Source organism: Phaethon aethereus (genome assembly GCF_964289735.1).
Source record: "Phaethon aethereus genome assembly, chromosome: 10".
NCBI classification, from domain to species: Eukaryota; Metazoa; Chordata; class Aves; order Phaethontiformes; family Phaethontidae; genus Phaethon; species Phaethon aethereus.
Genome location: NC_138586.1, coordinates 2,329,067 through 2,349,064, shown reverse-complemented (window position 1 = coordinate 2,349,064; position 19,998 = coordinate 2,329,067). Strand labels below are relative to the sequence as shown.

At 38.1% G+C, this 19,998-nt stretch overlaps 1 protein-coding gene across 1 annotated transcript; it reads right to left on the bottom strand.

Annotated features, from left to right (window-relative positions):
• Positions 1–1,827: 1,827 nt before the first annotated feature.
• CHIC1 (cysteine rich hydrophobic domain 1) lies at positions 1,828–19,531 on the bottom strand (the record flags this gene model as incomplete). Its single annotated transcript, XM_082004014.1, has 6 exons — positions 1,828–1,878; positions 2,364–2,423; positions 2,656–2,712; positions 5,480–5,635; positions 12,204–12,258; positions 19,368–19,531. The coding sequence occupies 6 exons, from the start codon at positions 19,529–19,531 to the stop codon at positions 1,828–1,830; spliced, it is 543 nt and encodes a 180-aa protein (XP_081860140.1).
• Between the last annotated feature and the right edge of the window lie 467 nt (positions 19,532–19,998).

The following is a 19,998-nucleotide window of genomic DNA, read 5'->3' as shown; positions in this document are numbered from 1 at the left end:
CAGTCAAATGAAACCTCTGCACTAAGTATACAGATTTCAGAATCTGAAGCATCAGCCTGTGATTGGCAACTACTGCAAGCGCTGGAGTCCGACACTCCTCAGCTGTACAGTAAGAATAGCACAAATGGGATTCGAAGTAACAACTTGCATAATACTGGCCTTCTGTAAACACTGCGTACAAGAAATCTGGCCTACTACAGTTATGAGAATGCAATGGTCTTACAAATAGTATATTTTAATACAATATTGCATACTGAAGAGATGCAAATACATTCAGAGGAAATCCCAAGCCACCCTGAAACTAAAAAGCAACTTGGGATGATGTCACAAGGAGTCAAGTTGCTGCAGAGAAATGCCTGGACACTTAACGATGATATTCATCACAACTTGCAGATACTCACTCATCAGCTGTTCTTTCTCCAATTTCTTATTTCTAGTTAGGAAAGGGAGGGAACTTACATCAATTTTCATTTGCTTGCTATTATCAAGTGGTCTTGCTTAGGCCAGCCATTACAGGAAGTTTTGCTCCAATTAATTCCCTTTCTAAGATCAGGCAAACAGCAAAGAATCCAAAAAATACTTGTGAATTCCACAAAGCATTTGTGGCTATTCAAACTGTACCTGAATGCCAAAACATATGCATGAACCCTTTCGACAGATCCACCTCCTCCCACCGGCATATTTTGAAACACTACTTTGGTTTAGAGAAAATGTATTTCCACTGGAAAGGATGTTGTGTCACTTAAGTGTTAAAACATCAAAGTACTACCACTCCACAAAAAGAACAGAAGTGTTACTTCAGCTTTCATTTGGCTGTTCCAAATTTTTCTCCTTAGTAGTGAAGGTCTCCAATTACAGAACATTTTTTTCCTTACTTAAAAAACAAAACAAAACTCGACATCCATATATTGCTAACTTAAAAAGAGGCTTTAGGATATTTTGCTAATAGCAGCCACCATCTACCCCACAAATGCAACTTTTTCAAAGGTGAACAGTATTTAAGCCTCCTATTTCAGGTGCTACAAAGAACACCTTAAAAAAAAAGAAGACAGAAATGCTGTGCATTTTTCATCCATTTACTAAACAAAGTGCAACTGAGCCCTACACATCTGATAGTATGTACAAACTCATTATGGCTTTACCATAAAAACAGCATGTGAATGGGTCTATACAATCAGAGGGATACTAGCAAATAAACTGATGTCGGACTGTTGGCAATAGAATAAGAGCTATATTACATTCTGTAAACCTTGGCATACCACACTTTACATTATGCAAAGAGTCAATATTTACAAATCCATAGTGGGTAAAATAATTAACCCCCTAATGTAAATGATGATTTTTGCAAAGTGCAGGACAAAACCAGTGCTGTTGATTGCAAGTCCTATGCAAGCAAGTTATACTAAAATCATTACCACTAGACGCTTACCTGGACGTTTCTACTGAGGGTTTACAGGATTGCGACATTTAGAATGAAATATAGTATGACATGGCATTAGGATGCATGTTTGAGGACAGCAAATATAGAAATTAATAAGGCAGCATGCTCAGAACAAGTTTAAGCAGCACTGATGTTAGATCCCTAGTGGCAACTATATCAGTTATTGTTAATGTCAAAAATTGAGTGCAACATATAAGCCTCATTTAACATAAAAAAAATGTGCAAATTGTTCTTTTCTTAACAAAAGAAAGTAACGTAGCAAGGAAGATATTCTACTGAAGAACATTTTTAAGTCACAGCAAAGTAGACCATCTTCTTTCCAAAATCATCTACAAGGCACTAAGGGTAGAAAATGACAGGTAACATGAAAGACCAAATGCTGTTCCTCAGTCAGGTCGAAATATGGGATATTTTGGTAAGAACTCTATTAATATTACCTGTTGAAGAAGGGAAAAAGACAAGAACAGAACACAGTAACCAAAAAGTTCAAACCTTCAGCACAAGTTCCATGCAACATCAGCTAGTACGTAAGACTAAACACATCTGAGCTATTCTGTTAGGAGGAAATGTTTCCCAAAGTAATAAAGCAGAGATTTCAGTCAATTTGAAATATGGGCCTTCTGGATGCTAGAGTTCTTTGGGGTGCCTACCTCTTTTCTTCAATCCTACACCATCTTCATGGCTATACATGAAAGTGGATGGAGAAGTAGTAGGACCACAGCAGCTTACTGATGGCAATTTCTAAGTCTCAATATATGCCACGGCTGCTCTTGTTAAAAGTGGCCTTCATGGGTGCATGTCAAGTACAACTGCAAGTTTTTCTGAGAGATTTTTTTCAGCTAGCTGACAGTCTAGTAAGTTAAAGATTTTCTCAATAAAATCATAGTTATATTGAATACCAAATAAGTAACAGAATACTTACATACTCCATCATATTGCTAGTTTCGCATTTCCTTTTACTCAGCTTCCAGTGCAAACCAAGCTAAGAAAACAATTATCAAAGGATTAATGCATACCACAGCATTGTTTTGACGAGGAACATAACAAGCATTAGCAATATCAAATTATTAGGATCTGGAACACTTCAGACACAGGTTTAAGATCAGTATAAAGTATGAAATTATAACAAGACTGTAAAATTCCTACATGCCAATTATGCAAAAAAACTTACTAGTCTTAAAGCTGAAGAAAACAAGCACTCTAACTTTTCTTACCTTATGATATAGTCTGTTATTTTCCCATTCTAATAACTTCTGAATTGATCTTCTAGTCTAAAAAGTAAGTCAAAACCGTATTATAAATGGTTCAGTAGCCAGCCTCATCCAGAAGAATCTTACTATTACATTTCTGGCTTAAGAATAATTTAAGATACGTTAGTTTTATAAAGTAGAACCAAGCAAAAGAAAATTATAAATGGAAGTCCCACCACTCCTCAGCTCCCCACTCCTCAACATCAGATCTTCTTCAGAAAAAAAAAGCCACCCATGTTTTTTTTTTTTTAACTTAGGACTGCAACTTTCCCAGACTTAACTTACTCAGTAAGACATCCTTTTGAATTTAGTATTTTTGCCTACCATAGCCAAGCCAACAAAACAGAACCTTCCACATTCTCCTGGCCAAATACTGCGCTCACTACAGGTGGTCTACTGGCAACACGTCATTTACATACATGTAACTTCCAGATTTTGCTAATGTAATTGTTATCTGAATCCTGAAAAAATCTCACCACCACAGAACTCCAGCTCACAACAAACAGTGCTGGTATTTTCAACTCTTGGATACCAAAGTGCCTATGACCTTCATTTCTGCTCTTTCCACAACTGTAGGAGGAAGAGATTTCTTGAATCAATTTCAGTGGTTCTTAAGGTCACAAAAAGACCGCTGTGATGATCTACTCTAGTTCCCGCATGGTATGCCACAGAATTCGATCCACCAATTTCTTTGCTAAAGCTAATAATGGTAGGTGAGCTGCACCATCTCATTATGAAAAAGATACAAAGCTATCCAATCCTGAATCAAAGACTAAATGGCAGATAATCCATCCCTTTAAGTTTTTCCTGTGATGAAGCTATCCTTGGAATTAAAAAGTAGACGTTGTTTCCCATTTGAACTTAGTTGTACGTTCCAGCCTTTGGATCTCATAATGCCTTTTGTTGCCAGATGAGTGTACAGGGACTGGCTGGGCTGGAGTTAATTTTCTTCACAGCAGTTAGTACGGTGCTGTGTTTTTGATCTATGATGAAAATGGGTGTTGATGCCACATCAGTGTTTTAGCTATTGCTGAACAGCACTGACCAAAGGGATATTCCATGCTCAGAAATAAAACTGGAGTCTATTCTTTCCAAAGTAGCCCACTGCCCAGAGACAGGCTGCCCACTGGTCTGCTGGTGGGAGGTGGCGATTAATTTGCCCTTGCATCACTTGGGTCGTCTTCCCTTTTTCTCCTTCACTTATTAAACTGTCTTTATCTCAACACATGAGTTTTTCTTACTTTTGCTCTTCTGATTCTCTCCCCCATCCTGCTCGGGGTGGGGCGGCTGAGTAAGCAAGTGGCTGATGGGCACTTAGTTGCTGGCGGGGTTCAACCCACCACCAAAAAAAATGAAGAACCATCTTATACTTGTGAGAGAGTGATGAAATCGCTCTAACATATATACACACATACCCACAGAAGTAACACCATGTTTCCTACCCTTACTCGGTACCTATTATTTGTACCCTTGAGAATTACATTACTGCTACAACTTCACATGGGCATGTATTTAGATTTTCACTATCACAAGAATATTAAATACTGTTTTAAAACTGCAAATATTCCATCTGTGTAACTCAAGCATATTCCTCTGCAATAAGAATGTTTATAAAGGCAATTAAAACCAGCTAAAACAAGTCCTGTAACTTTTTAGTGACACAGGCTTCAGCAATCAGCAATTCAACACATTAACATATTGTGCATTTAGTGCATTTCTTTTTTTTTTTTAAACCAAAACCTCAATGCCAGTCAATGCAATTGTTATTTTCTTAAGCAGGTTGGAAAGTTTGGCAAAACACTTCCATTTTGTTTTCTCTGAAAAGCAATGCCTGTTCCTTGTTTTTGCTTTCAATTTGTTTTATTAAAGATCGTAAACTCTCAAAACCCAAAAGCATTACTTCATAAAAGATTTTTACTTGTGATCTTTTCCTATAACTAAATTGACAAGTGTGAGTTTTTTTTTTCCTGGTGCACCTACATACCATTTACACTTATGGATAATAAGATCTTATGGCTGCAAGTCTTACAAACTATGTAGCTGCAAAGAATATCATTACGCTACGTCTATTTACGTATTTCCTAAACATTTACTGCTGTGATAAATTAATTCTAAATGTAAACCACAGAGGTAATTAAGATCAAGTTTACTTGATATTGCTAAAGTGCTTTTCAGAATTATTAAATTATTTCTTTGGACCCGATTACAAGTATTGTTAACTTTCTGTTGCAAATAAATAAATAAATAAAGGGAAGTCTTTAAACTTCCCAAAGAGAAAACAAATTTGTGTTTATTCTTAATGGAAACAGCACAACAAAATACATCAAATAAACCATAGCTCAGAAATGTTATGGTAGTATTCAATATAAGAAAGTGATTTCCCCCTTGCCCGGGATGTGGGCGGTATGTGTGTGTAAAGAGGAAAAGTAATTTTCACTCCAGTTCAGGCAGTCTTTGAAGGTCAATGTCCAGTTCTGCACTCATTTAATTGCATTCTTAGACTTCAGAAATCCTGAAAATTTAGGTTATCATATACTCTATCCTGTTCTTTGAACTGAGATGGGATTAGCTATTCCTAAGACTATTAATTCAATTGGTAATTTGGTATAATTTACTTCATTAGAAAATAGAAAAAAATGTGTTACGGAATGGAAAACAGAATATAACCCTTGGAATGCAAGTGAGACAAAAAAAGCGTTTTGAAACAGGGATGATACTATTAAACATTATTTCATGTTATCAGGAATTGCAAAATAAATAGAATAAGGAGAATGAAACATGTACTTACTCTTTTGTTAAGACAGACTACAGGCCACAGGCTACAGCCCAGCGTGCAGCAGCAGCACAGACAGCCACAAAGCAGCCATTTTACATTGACAGGGAGATTCTTTCTTAAACAGGCATTCACACGACTGATGCTGGTCTTGAATTCTTCTGGGGCAACCTGCAATAGAAGTGCTGAACTTCAGTGGAAAGTCATTACAGGTGTATTTTCTGAATAATTGGCTCTACAGATTAAAATGGAAATGAAACATAATACCATTATACAATGGCCCCATTCTCTAAAACACTGGTCACACAGTGAGCACGGAATGTCACTTTCCTGCAACAAATTCATTTATGGTGCATGTTTTGCAAAAACTTGCATTAAAAAGCTAAACATCACTTAGATGAGCAGCTTCATCCTTATTTATTGCATCATTAATAGATCAATTGTCCTGATAACATAGCAGCCCCCCAAAAACTAGGTAGGAGTGGGACACAGCTGTGCAACGTATGCACTGGCTACGCTGACCAAGAAAAAAAGGAAGAATGACAGGCAGCTGGTTTCCAGGGGAATGCGGGGCAGCTTTGTAGTAAAACCACTTGTGTATCATGTCAAAAAAAGAGATAATATTGTCCAAATTAATTTCATACCAGTGCAAGTCTACACTGTGCCTGGATGAAGGTGGATCTCTTTCCACAAATAAATTCCTGAGGTTGTCCATATCGACATGAGGCCACAACTTCACTTGTGGCTGCTTCCTAAAATAGGGAAGCCCAGAAAGACATATACAGGATTATATTCAAGGCAAAGAAAGGCATCTTGTACAGGGTTATGAATAAAGCCTAGCTGTTGAAAATAAGCTTATTTAAATTAAGGAATATTCAGCAGAGCTTACTCAAAATAATGTTTTCTATATATTGCCACTGCAGAGTCACAGTGGAAAAGCATATTTTCTATCAGAAATAAGCTCCTTTCTCCAATAGCAGATATCTTTCTTAGAAAAGAGTGACAGCACTTACCTATTTACATACCCCAAATCCCTTATCTCTCTACAGAATCTATAACTTATATCTGACAAGTCAAATACAGATTCATGGTATTGATGCCACAATCCAGCATTCGAACACATAAAGCATAATAATCAGATCCAACTTCAATAGACCCGACCAGACAGGCACAACTACTTAAAAGAACAACAAAAAAATCCCAAACAAACAAAACTTTCCTAACAGCTTGCCATGTTGAAGAAAAAAAACCCTAGAATGAGTCTGTATACAAAGCTGTGCAACTGCTACATCATCCTTCCAACCAAGCAAGCCCAACTCTGTTCACTGGATTCTGCAAACAAGGGCAAGCAACGACAAAAGCATTAATTTAATGACAAAGACTCCTTTCATCAAAGGAGCAAAACTATGGGACAGGAAATGGAGAGGACCTGATTCTACTACCTCCGCCTATTCACAAAAGCTAAATTCATTAAAATGTTGCAAGAAAGGGAGTAAATGAATACAACATCTGTTTCCTGGCCATTCAGATCACCATGCAGTATAGAGTCAGAGGTCATCTGGGTTTGTACACAAGCCAGGCACACAGTTAGTAAAATAAGAACATAATTTAACATTGTGATTATTTTATAGCCAGAATTTCTAAGTACACAGAAAGTATTTCTTTTGCAATTATACAGACTTCCTCCTGCCCCCAATATTAAATAGACTTTCTTATAATTTTTTTTACATACACAAATGGAGCAAGTAAAAAAAATTCTTTAGACTGTCTCAAACATCAACATTTAAATACATTTTACAATCGACATCTTTGTGGAAAGAAAAGAAAAAAAGAAAGAAAGAAAATGGCAAAAAAAACACCAACCCAGAAATCCCATGCATTGGGACACTTTCAATGAACAGTACAAAAATCACATTGTAATGTGGAAAACTAGCCCATACTTGCATGTATCCAAAACAGAATACGTAACTGAACTCTTAAGGATGTCTACACGTTCTTACCATTGAAATGTACACAAACGGCACTTTCTTTGGTAAATCTTTTGAAATTTGTACAGGTATCATTCTATGATTTTTTTGAAAGATAAAAATAAGTCGTTTTTTTTCCTTGACCCCCATTAGTACTTTTGCAATCAATCCCACTAAGAGAGTGTTTCTTTCTTCTATTAGACACAAAGTTTACTGGGCCTTGACAACACCACACACCAATCCCAAAATACAGCTGTACAAACCTACCAAAGACAATGGAATCACACAGTCTAGAATTTACTTTAACATGAAGAAATCTTATCATCAGTGACAACATCCAACATGAAGTCAATCAGATTCTTAGATCACAGCTGGCAGAAAAATTTGGGACCTAGTAAGAAAGCACTGGGATGGTGAGATTCTCTATTTCTGTGCTCATTTTAAAAGAGTCACTGTTCACATCAGGTTAAGAATTTGATTCTACTTTATAAGAACAATGTTGAAGTACTCTCCTTCCTGTAGAGTACAACACTGCGAATGGCTAAACTAGAAACCAACTTTGGATGCCACCAAGAAACAGAGCAAATTTCTATTTCAGAAATTTTGGTATAATGTTTACCTTAACGCAGTATTATGAAAGCACCATTACTACCTGTTAATGCACGAAACACTTTCACGGAAAGGTGAATCTCTTAGCTGCAACATGAAATTACTTAAGATGGTTTTGGCTAACCTAAAGTATTGGATATATTTCTCCCTTTAGGAAATGTAATCACAATAAATATTTCTGTCAGTCAATGACACATCTTCATTTGAAACTACAGGAACCGGTGACCAAGATAAGCCTCATTCCGTGACAAATAGAAGCAAAACACCGTTTTGTTGCTCTCAGTTTACAGCTCAGTAATGGTTAAGCATTGTTACACAGCCACAAAGAATGAAATATCTGTAAATAAAATAACTGTTCCAATTTAGTAATAGAATGGTATCCAAATGAAAGAGTCACCAATTAATTTTGTTGATTTTCTGGCATAACTTTAAATCTTGCCTTTCTTGCAGGTAGAAGTATTGAAAGGTTACTATAAAATCACTAACGCATTTCAAACAGAGAATTAACAGCGCCTCCTGCACCAAGAAAGCTCCCTAAGAAAGTCTAGTTTTGAGTAATTTTGGAAAGTCTCTTGGAAAGTTTCTGTCCGGGTCTTGAAAAGAACAAGATAAGTATATAGCTCCTGGCTGTGCAGTACACCTTGTAAAGAAACTTTAGTTCCTTTTAGGTCTTTAGGGGAGGGGAAAAGAAAAAAAAAACAACCTAAAACATAAAAGGAAAGGAGGGGGTGTCATAATATTTTACAACAGGATGCAAGAGAATCTACAAACACAGGAAGAGAGCAAGTAAAGCCCAGCAGGCCTGATCTTTCTCCTTCAGTCATGATCACAAACCCTATCAATCACATGTTGCAATGGGATCACAATACCAAGAGCACATTTTATGGCTTACATTTCCCTGCCTTGCACAGTAATCTCTGTATAGGACCCTTGTTGTTTTAAGATCAGGGCAGGAAACTCCACTTTCTTCCTTAAGGTTCACTGCCTCCATCATTTTCTTGTCACCTGGAGCAGTGTATGCTATTGTGCCATATATCATGAAGAGTATTTTGTTAAAAGCTTTTAAGTGCTTGTTTTAAAACAATTAATAATCCTGTAAAACTGTAGCACACAATTTAAATTTAGACAAAATTTTAATTTAGGCCAAAGTCCAATCACATTATTAAAAGTTAAATATTGCCTCTGTATTAATTAATGTGTAGTTGAATCTTCTCTTACAATATTCCCTTGAAAAGAGTGCACTGTTCAAAAACTTAGCTCATTATTTACAAACCAGCTGAAGCTTGCGTCTCATCCTGCGAGATAAATATTAAAGTCAATTTAGCTGAGTTAGCTAGGCCCAACATTTCACCCACCTGATATTTTTGTTTCCTTTATTGTTTTATCCTCAAATATACACATTCACTTCTCCCAAAAAAAGCAACAAACATGTCTCAATTAAATATTTAAGACGTAATTACATGCATCTTCGCTCTAGGCAAATATAAAATAACTATCCAGACTGTAAAAACAGTGAGACAAGGAGGTCGGGGAGATGGGTGAAGGAGGGATATTTCAGATTTTAAAAAAAGAAAATGCGCGGAAGGTTTACTACCATCACCATGTAGATGAGCAAACTGAGGGTCAGGAAGCTGAAGTAAATTCCTAAGACTACATAGTGGCATACATCCAAAAAGTCAGTGCTTCTGGGTGACAGGTATAGCTAAATAGTTTTATCTATTCAGGCTTTTTATTGTGCATTGGATAGCTTTCGCTATGGTATTGTTTTTCTTTTTAATAAATACAGATGAAGATCTAGGTTTTTAAACACAGGATGAAAGTCTATCAACCCCACCTAAGGGCTTCATCTTTTACACTCCATTAGCAGATGGGATATATTATTAATATCAATTCATAGTGGACAACAAAGCCATTAATGTTACACAGACATTCTGAATAAAGTATAAAGTCGCCTTATACTAGCTGTGTATTAATGCAAGTTCATCGTAAACATTTTAATCACAAACTGTTAATATAAGCAGTCACTATGCTATTCATAAATTGTGATTTCATAAAAAGTAAAAATTTGTATTTTAAGAACAATAAAAGGTCTTAAAGTGATGTATCAATTGACTACAATGCTTATTACTGTGAATTATTTATCAGGTTATTTGAAGAAAACCTACTTACTGGAAGAAAAATTATTTGAGTATTCATTTTCAATAGGGATAAAGGTGATTGACTGCCGCAACCAGTGGAAGCAGCAGATTATTTTTTTCTTGCAATTCATGAAAGTATTAAAAACCAAAAAACCCACAACTGTGGTTCTTAATGTCTTTCATGGCAGTGTGTGGCAGGCAGTGAGAAAAATGTGTTTACTACCTCATTTGATGGGTGTTTTCCCCTCACAAAAGGGAACTAATTTATTTTCAAGGTCTTCTTACTCAGAAAGCCCCTCAAATTCACATGAGAAAAAGATAAAAGGATATCAAGATTCTCAAAAGAAGCAGCATACTTATATACAGCAAATCCCTGCTCATGTGATTTATGCTGTCACTGATTAGATCTATAGAACAAGAAGGGTAAATGCCAAGTAGAAGAAAAGAACTTCCTCTTTACTCTTTGCTAAATTAAGTCCAAGCAGTCAACTGAACTTTAAATTAAACTTTTCTTCACTGTCTATTTAACAAGAGGAGGACAATCAAGTGGAAAACGTGACAGGCATTGATGCTTGTATTAAAAAGTGTAGGTTTAGGGGGGTTGGGTTTGTCTTCTTTTTTTTAGACACATACAAATATATTTGAGACAGAAAGATATGAAATTATACAATCAAATTTAGTTTTAACATTCCCTGGTAGGTATTATTCTATTTATTATTATTTATAACACACTACAACTTGACTAGGAGACCATAAAAGTTATTTCCAAAAAGTATTCTGTGGCTTTCCAGTGATTGGAAAGGACTTCACAGAAAAAAATAGACGTTAGACATGCAAGGTAATGAAATGCAAATGGTGTTATCACCAGCCCTCACAATTAAGACTCTATGGATAAGACTCTTCTTTTTGAGCTCAGTGAAATTCTGAAGCAAGGCCAGAGTTTCCAGGCTGCCTTTCAACAACCAAAAACTCCAAAGAGCAACCTGCTTTTCAATCGCACTGCTGTCAGAAAAGCTGGACAAATTCAACACAAGTATTTTATTCATTACACTGTGGGGTGAAAATGAAGGAGAAAAACCCCAGATGGATTTGGCAGAACCACGAAATACCATCCAGCTACGTTTTAGTATATTGTTAATATGACTCAACAGCTACTGCAAGAGGCTGCAGGGGCAGTGTAGCTGTATGGTATGACATTAGAGAAAGCAGTAAAAGCCAAATAAGGTTTTTCCTCACAAATTCTGGAAAAGATATAGAAAAGGGATATGAAATGAAGCAAAAGAAAAACACTCGAGAGTGAAACAGCAGAAAGAAAAAAATCCAAGAGAAAAAGAAATAAAAATTTAAAGGTTAAAAAAAAAAATTTAGGACCATAACCAAGAATTTTGTTACAAGATTTCATTCATTAAAGCTACAAATGAATACTTATTAAACTTCCATTTAGTAAGATGACAAGACTCCAGAGAGAGCAAGAGAGTTGTCACCACCAATTTTCAGAACTAAACAATTATAATTCTGAAAATGTACTAAAAACCTACTGAATCTTTACATTTAAGACTACAATATTTTGTTCCTTAAAGCTTCAGATAAAACAGATTCTCTTCCAGAGATCTGCTGAAGTATAAGCTCAAGGCTTGACAGACACGTTAAAAAGAGGTCTAGTATTTGAAATAATTTAATTCTCACAGAAGGTAGCACGAAGTCCAGATATTTACAGCAAGGTTAAGTGAGTCTTGCTTTCATGTAGATTGCCTGCATGGAAACACTATGATGCCATGTTGAGCTTTTCTGTGTTTAGAACATCAATAATGATAGCAATCACTGCAAATAATTTTTTTTTGTTTCAAAGCATACTGCAGGGACTGGTCACCAACCAGCTAGTTCACACAGGACAAGAGTTATTTAAACAGTCTTCAGTTCAGTGCTGGGCTGCAGTGCGGATTCCCGAGCACATATTTGTAACACAGAAACCACCAGATGCACTGGATCTTTCCATTTAAAAGAACAGTTTAATCTCACACTTACCTTCCCTGTCAGAACAGAAGGAAATTCTGTATCAAACTTGTTGCTCAAGCCAAACCTTGAAAACAAAAGAGACAAACAAAATATATTCCACCTAACTTACTTTGTTTCCCTTAATAAAAAATTGTAATAGATTTTGTACTTTAAAAAACCTATTCATTTCTTTTGTCCTTACATTTACATTATTCCATGAGTTTTCAATCTAAGTTTATATAAGGTCTCATGTAACATTCATAAGGTCATTTATAAGACAGAGAAATATAGCTCGTTGCCTTACTTCAATACCTTCAAGTTGCTAAAAGCGCACAAATTCTTTTACAATTGGATGGCAGCAAGTGTCAATCTGCTTTCTTTAAGAAAAAAAAAAGTCCAGCTATTAAATTGCAGTTTTAGTAGGTTCAATAATCCTTTTACTGCTATTTTTCTTACTCATGCAATTTATTCACATGCAACAGATAAAGCTAGTTATAAGGAACCCATTCATCATCATCATAGAAATTTATAACCATAGTTTTAAAAAACTGCTTTGGGCTGAGTTGAACTGTCTCATGCAAGACATGTAAGAGCCTACACATAGAACAGTTTTAAAACAACTCTGAACTTCAAGAAAATTAAGTCTTGGGTATCACTGTGACTATTCTTCATTGAAGTGTTCTTGTTACTGAGCAAGAGGTAAGTCTTCATTATAAGCAAGGAAACCTGCAGAGAGCTAGACTTTGCTTGTAAACCTGTGTTAACACTAGCTCCAAAACCACCGAACCAACTGAAATTTCCAAAAAGCTAGTGTTGTAGATCAGAAGGATACTCACAGTGCAGGCTGACTTAACTTCTTGCCTACTTATGCGCTTTAAATAATAATAAAAAAAAGTTAACTAAGCTCTGATGCTAAACCTGATAGCTTCTGCAGAACAGGAACTCTGTTCTTCCATCCCCTCTACCTCACTTGAAATCTTTAACCTTTGCAATTCATTAATTTAACACAATACAACAGTAGTTGGTACCTCAGCTACAACTTCATGTTTGAACAGAGCTTAATGGTATGTTGTAAAGTTAAATATACTGCACATCAAGTTCACTGTCAGCTCTGCTAAACTATCTCCAGAGTATTTTTGTTCAAAAAAAAAAAAAACCCTCAAAAAGGATCACAGCCAAAAAGAGGAGCACAAATGTATTTGGGATTGTAGTATTTCTTGTAGAAACAAACCTTCTGCAAAGAGAGTATTTGCTTTGAGTCAAACTGACACCTGAAGTACAAATACTAGTATTGCTGAAGTGCCATCAGTCCCCCATCACTATATAATACATATGTACTCATGCGCACAGCGTAATAATTCGGATATCCAAACTTGGCAATAACTTGTTTAGAAGTATACAGAAGTCTAAAATAAAACTTAAAGAAGAGAGAAGCATAATAAAAGAACTTGTGCTGTCTTTAAAAATCCAGTAAGCTAGTTAAGACGTTTATCAACAATACTGGTAAAGTCCAATAGAGTTCTTCAATAGCTAATTTAAGTTAGAGCCTTGACTCTTCTAAGGAGCAGCATATTGGAACACTAGTTCTGTAAAACATTTTAGAAAAAACACCAAAAAGTAGATCTTAATTGAAGCATTTCTCAACCTTTGTCTCTTACGCTATTCTAAGCACTGTAACTAATGGCCATCTATTTGCGTTTGTTTCATTCAACATATTTTCACTGAATTTGTTGAAAAGAGTGAGTGAACTGAACATCAGCACAGCACGGACTACTGCATATTCAAGTGAACTGGAAAGCCATGATGTTAAATAGTGCTACAAAAACAAACAGTAAAAACTGTAAGATTGTAGGCAGGCACAAAGGTTACTAATACAAGCAAATTTGCATTCTCTGTGAATTTAGTCTGGCAAGTCAGCCTCCACTTTTTGTAGCTTCCCCTTTTAAACTGAAATCTTCCCAGTTTTGTTATACTATATATTTTCAAGGATGCTTGAAGAGCAATGAGGTAGTCTCTTCAGTCTTAAAAAAATTCAGAAAAGACTAAGGATATGAAGCATATACACAAGCTTCTTTTGAGAAATACGGACTTCTCTGTATACCAGCAATGAAACTACTCACAAAGTTGTAGCAATCAGACAACATAATAAATGAACTACTAGAAAGTTCAGGTAATACTTCAGAATTATTTACACCACCCATTTAATAGACTAATTCCACTAAATCATGGCCCACCTAGCCCAGAACACTGACTCTTATACTAGCCAGTAGCAGATGCCCAGGAAACAGCAAAAAAAGGGGAGGGGAACAAAAAGCAAACATGTACTAGCATTTCCCCAGAATACTCTACTGACCTTCAACCATTTGTAGTTCAAAAGCTTCCTAAGCCATAGGTAGTGTCTTTTATCTCATTGGTCACATATACTCATTAAAATTCCCATTGCACCACTAATTTCCATAAAGAATAACATAAGACTGCTTTCTGATTTAGATCTATCAAGACTACAGGACCACAATATATTTTATTACATTAAATTTGAAGGCTGATAATGTCATGAAACATATTTAAAACCCCAAACTTTGTTTTGCCAAAACATTCAATTCAGTTATAACATATCCAAGAAACCTCAGTTACAGAAATGCATCTCTCTCACACTGACACCTGCAAATGGCTAAAAGAATATGCAAGGTTTTGACTACACTGAAAACAGGACTATACTACATTATAATACGTTTAGTCAGCATCACTGATGGTCTTTTGCACAGATTTACTGAAGCGTCTCTAGAAGTTTTACAGGCTATCCTCATGATGATTTACCACATAGTTCAGAAACATTAAACTCCTATGGGGGTGGGTTCAAGAATCAAATGAAAAAAATTTTTGTTTCAGAGATGTTAAAAGCAGAACGTTGTATAGTTCTACAGCTTTGCAAGCAACTTTGTAAAAGTACTGAAGCATTATTAGAATATGTAATGTAAAAAAGTTAAGACCTAAAGTCTTTATTAAGAGACAAGTAACTTCATTAGACCTGCTACAACAGACTAATGACCTAGCATGATTTGGCCTATGAAGTCTTCTAAAATTCAGTATATTTAAAAATCACTACATAAAATAAATTCCAGTACCTGTCCTTTAAATAATTTAAAGCATCAGCTAGTGGTGACTTATTTCTGGGCTACTTCTCCGAGTCCTCAGTGTAAGCTCCCCAAAGTCTAGTATTTAGAAATTCAGGTAAGTCACAAATACACTTCGGTTGCAATTTTCTCACTGGATGACAGACATCTCTAAAAGAAAAGCACTGCTGCCTATAGGCAACAACGTTGGAATAGAAATAGGATGACCTCACTTTTTAGTTCTCTCTCATCTCTCTTTCCCTGTTTTAATGTATGGTATCAGACAAGTCCCATCACCTCATTTTCCCTCATTTGTAAAGGGGACAGAACGCAATTTCTCATACAGAGCTGCAATATATTCATAAATCTCACATAAATTAAAGACTGAAAGAAATACCCCGAATCATCAGTTGCAAATGCCAGCTGCAACAGGTATCCCATTATAAAATTCTTTCCGTTAGCTTGCAAAGCATAAGGAAGTGTGGTCTCCTGTCCCCAAAACTGAAATAGGAATATTTTGGAAAACACTTTCTCCTATCTAGAATAGATATATTTACAGGTGCTTTCCCCCCCGCCCTGCTTTTGACTTAAGTAGTCCTTCACTCTTGTTTACCCTACTACTGTATTTATAGATAGTAATCAGTCCTAGTAGACTACACCAGCTAAACCCATTTAATCAACTCTCATATGATAGGCTCCACAATCTTCTTTCAGCATGGCTCCTTTCCCCACACCTAATCCAGGTTAAGTTCAGCCTGCCTGGAACAGATGAACTCAGATCCTACATACTATTCTTTATGAGGAATCATCTTAGCTTTATCCAGCATTAGAGAAGATACTATCCATCTTTAGAAGATGTTCATCAAGAGCCCCAAGCTGAAATCTCCTTGAACACTTAACATTTCTCTTCCTAGTCTAGGGCCTTTTCCTATGAAGCCAACAGAACTTCTGAAGAGCATCCTTACCCATGTTTTGATGGATGATGTTTTTGAAAACTAAGTTTTTGATAACCAGTGGAAGGCTGGGGTCATTTTCTATTTTAAATATGTGGAATCTGCTATTTTAAATATGCAGAAGATGGAGCAACATCAGACAATAATCAAATGTCATCTTATCACAGGTGAGAGCACTAGGCTGTTCCCTGCCTTCTGTAATTGAGGACAATATGCTTTTCATTATCACGTGTAGCGTGGATCCCTGGGGCACTCCTAGAGAAAACGTAAATGGAATAACAGAAGTTAACTTGTATCCAAAACTAGGTTTGCACACTTAAGCAGGAACCAGGAGCTGCTTAATGGCTATCTCATTACCTCATTACTATCCATCTACATGGACTAAATGATATGGAAAAATTACATCAGATAAATAAAAACTTAGAACCAAGTTAGAGCTTGTTCACTGCTCTGTTTTTGAAAGTTACTGCCGTTGCTTTGGTAGGCATATGACTCAGTCTTCACTAAAAATGTTTATGTTGAGATATTTGGATGCACCAATCAGAGTCACACTGGCTATGCAATAAACCCATTGTTCACTGTTTCTAACTCATTAAAATGGAATTTCAGAAGCAAAGGCATTTATTCAGTCCTAGTAATTTCTCCGTGCTAAAATTCAAAAGTTTTCTGAAAACAATACATAACGACTGATAGTTAATTTTTTCAAAGCAAGAATCTTCTAGAGTGGAAGAGCGTCGAACAAGACTAGCATAAATTTTGCTAACTGCCTTCACACACATTCTCTCTCTGTGAGTAAAATAAACAAATACACTTTACATGATCACTCTTACCATGCACAGGGGTAAAAGGGTTAGCAAAACAGTCAGTGGGAAAAGCAAGATCCTGCTAAAAACCCTCAGAAGCTTCTTGGGCTTTATATTTAGTACTGTTGGATACTGCAGTAGAACTCTGTTAGGGTCAGCAGCTCACTGGCACGGTCCTAAGAATAAAAACTCTCTCAGGAAACTAATACATGGTTTGAATCTACTAACTTGGGAGTTTTATAAGAGGAAACCAGGACAGGACTGTATATGAAAAGCTGGGCCAGAAGATGACCCTGGAATCAGAGAATTATCCCTTCTCTATGCACTAAAAGTATCCAAGAAGGCCAGTGTCAGATGAGGAACAGAAGGCATCTGAAACAAAAATCCAAGGAAAACAATGGCTTTTTAAAAATAGCTGGTTTTCTTTTCTTTTCCTCTCTCTTTTGAATAGAGTGTCTGACTCGTCAGGACGGAAATTTTCATCAGCAATGTTCCAGACAGGTTCAGAAAACAAACACAAGTTTTACTTGATGACGTATCTCACTTCAGTAACTAGAGCAGGCTGCTTCTGAAGCCAACTGATTTCAAAAGCAGCATCATCTGCATGATCAAAAAGTGACAGAATTTCAGAGCTGATACATGCGAACCAGGAACTCCTTAGGAAGCAAAATATTTCCCATTTGATCAGGAGGTTAGGATTACATACTACAGTGTCCAGGGTTTATTTGCATTTTATTGATAATGTCCACTAACTGTTTTTATTACTGCAAGGAGATTTAAAAATACGTCATGAACTGATTAAAAGCTGCCTTCTACTGTTCAGGTAGGTATACTTGTTACAGGAAGAAAGCTGGGAGAAGTAGAAGAAAAGGAAAATAAAGTAGATGGCAAGGTAGTACATACAAGGGTATGTATGCCAGCTCACGATTTCCGCATGACTTACAAGTATTGCTTTCTTTTGACGTAGACATCACTAGTCGACAGAGTTCTTGGAGATGCTCCTGCCCATCTCCAGAAAGACACTGGAGCCAAGAAGGAACTTTAAGGAATATCACTAATATACAAAAAGCATCACAGCAGATAAAGCAAATAAGTGTGTAACCTTTTTTCCAGTTTAGTGCTTAAAACCAGATAACTAATAAGATGGGTATGTGTTATTCAGATTGTTTTGTTCGTGTTACATCCCTCCCTTAGTCAGGCCGCATGCTATTTGGGGTCAGGGCAGAAAGAAATTCCATCAATACAAGCAAGTACACTGCGGTGCAGCAGAGCAACAATCCACTGGCACGAGCTCAATGCAAACCTGACTTAGACTTACATGACAGACACAGTATCAAATCCAACATTAGTTCTCTTAGGATGAGAGAGCCTTTCCCACCCAGTGTTTTTGCTGCAGATAGTTAGATCACACTGCACCTACTTACAGAAAGAAATGTGCATTCTTTTATGCAATCCAGAGACAGACCCAAAGCAACACAAGCTTGATGGAACTCTGCAATACAAACACTTCAGTACCTCCCTCCCTGCCATGAAAATGAATGTAACAACCAACAACTTGTTACAGATGTACTTTGTTATACTAATTTCCCCATTAGCAGGAGTAGGAATATTAAGAAAATCCCCAAGAGTAAACATTACATATAAGGTCACACTGTTGGCCCATCTTCTGTTCCAACTGTTTATGAGTAGCAAACATTCTGACTCACGTTGCGTTCTAGTGATAAAAACACTTAACCTAAACCCAACTCAGAACTAAGTTTAGAGCAGATAAACTACCACACAGCCATGTGCCTCCTCTGCAGTGCAGCGTGGGGGCTCCATGGCTCAGCTGAGACAGAAAAGGGTCACAGTGAAATTGTTTGAACGGACTGCTGGTCCTCGCATCCTCTACTGTTTACTTTTTATCTAACAGATTGTTTGGGAACAGTACACCCAGGGCTGTCAGGACTGATTAGCTGCGGCTTCTGCACCGAACAGCCAACTGAACTTCAGTCGATCATTCATTACTTTCTGGGTCGCCTCGAGCTACTGGAAAATACGAAGTTTCCCGTTTTAACACGTTAAAAGCAAAACTCTTCTCACAAAACAGGTGACGGGGTGGGGAGAAAGGAGGACTGCAGATCACGGTAAGGCGTCCGCAGGGGAAGGGGGGGGCTCGGAGCGAAAAGGGATGGGGCTCTGTCCTCCCCATGTCCTTATCGCCGGCGGGCGGCCATGCCCCGGCAGCACGGTGCTCGTTGGCTCCCGCCTGGCCGCCGCCGCCCCCGCCCCGCCACACCGGCCTGTCGCGCTGCCTCGTGCCCACCGCCAGCCCCCACTCCTTACACGGTGATGTGCCCGGCGCCCCGTACCGCTACGGGATCCGGCGCGTCGCGAGGACGGGGCAGCTCCTGGCTCCGCACCACAGGCTCGGACTCCTCCTCCTCCTCCTCCTCCTCCAGCTCATAGATAGTGTCGAAGTCCGCCATATTGGGGAGTAGTACGCTCATCTCAACCCCTCCCCCCGCGGGGCCTCGCCTCGCGCCTGCGCACTGCGCGCCGGGGGCGGAGCCCCGTACGCCTGCGGCGGCGGCGGGAGGCCGGCGCGCAAGCGCCGTAAGAGTACGAAGCGGCGCGTGCGCGCCTGTGAGAGCGTGGAGGGGGATAAGCTCCTCAGCCTCACCCCACGGGGCGGAGGGAGAGTGCTCGGCTGCCTTGCCGCTCGCCTGCGGCGGGGACGTGGGTGTCCCCTGCAGCCGTCGCGGTCTCAGGGAGACGGCGCCCACGGGGGCGGGAGTTTGCGGCCGGTCCCGCTGACAGGAGGCCGCAGCCGCCAACCGCGCCTCAGATGCGCGCGGTGGTGCTGCTCCTGACCCCGCCCCACCGCTCCCGGGGTGGGGCTCGGCCGCCGGCGCGAGGGGGGCTCCTGAGGCGCGGCGGGCGCTTCCCGCCCCCCTGTCGGCGCGGCGGCTGGTGC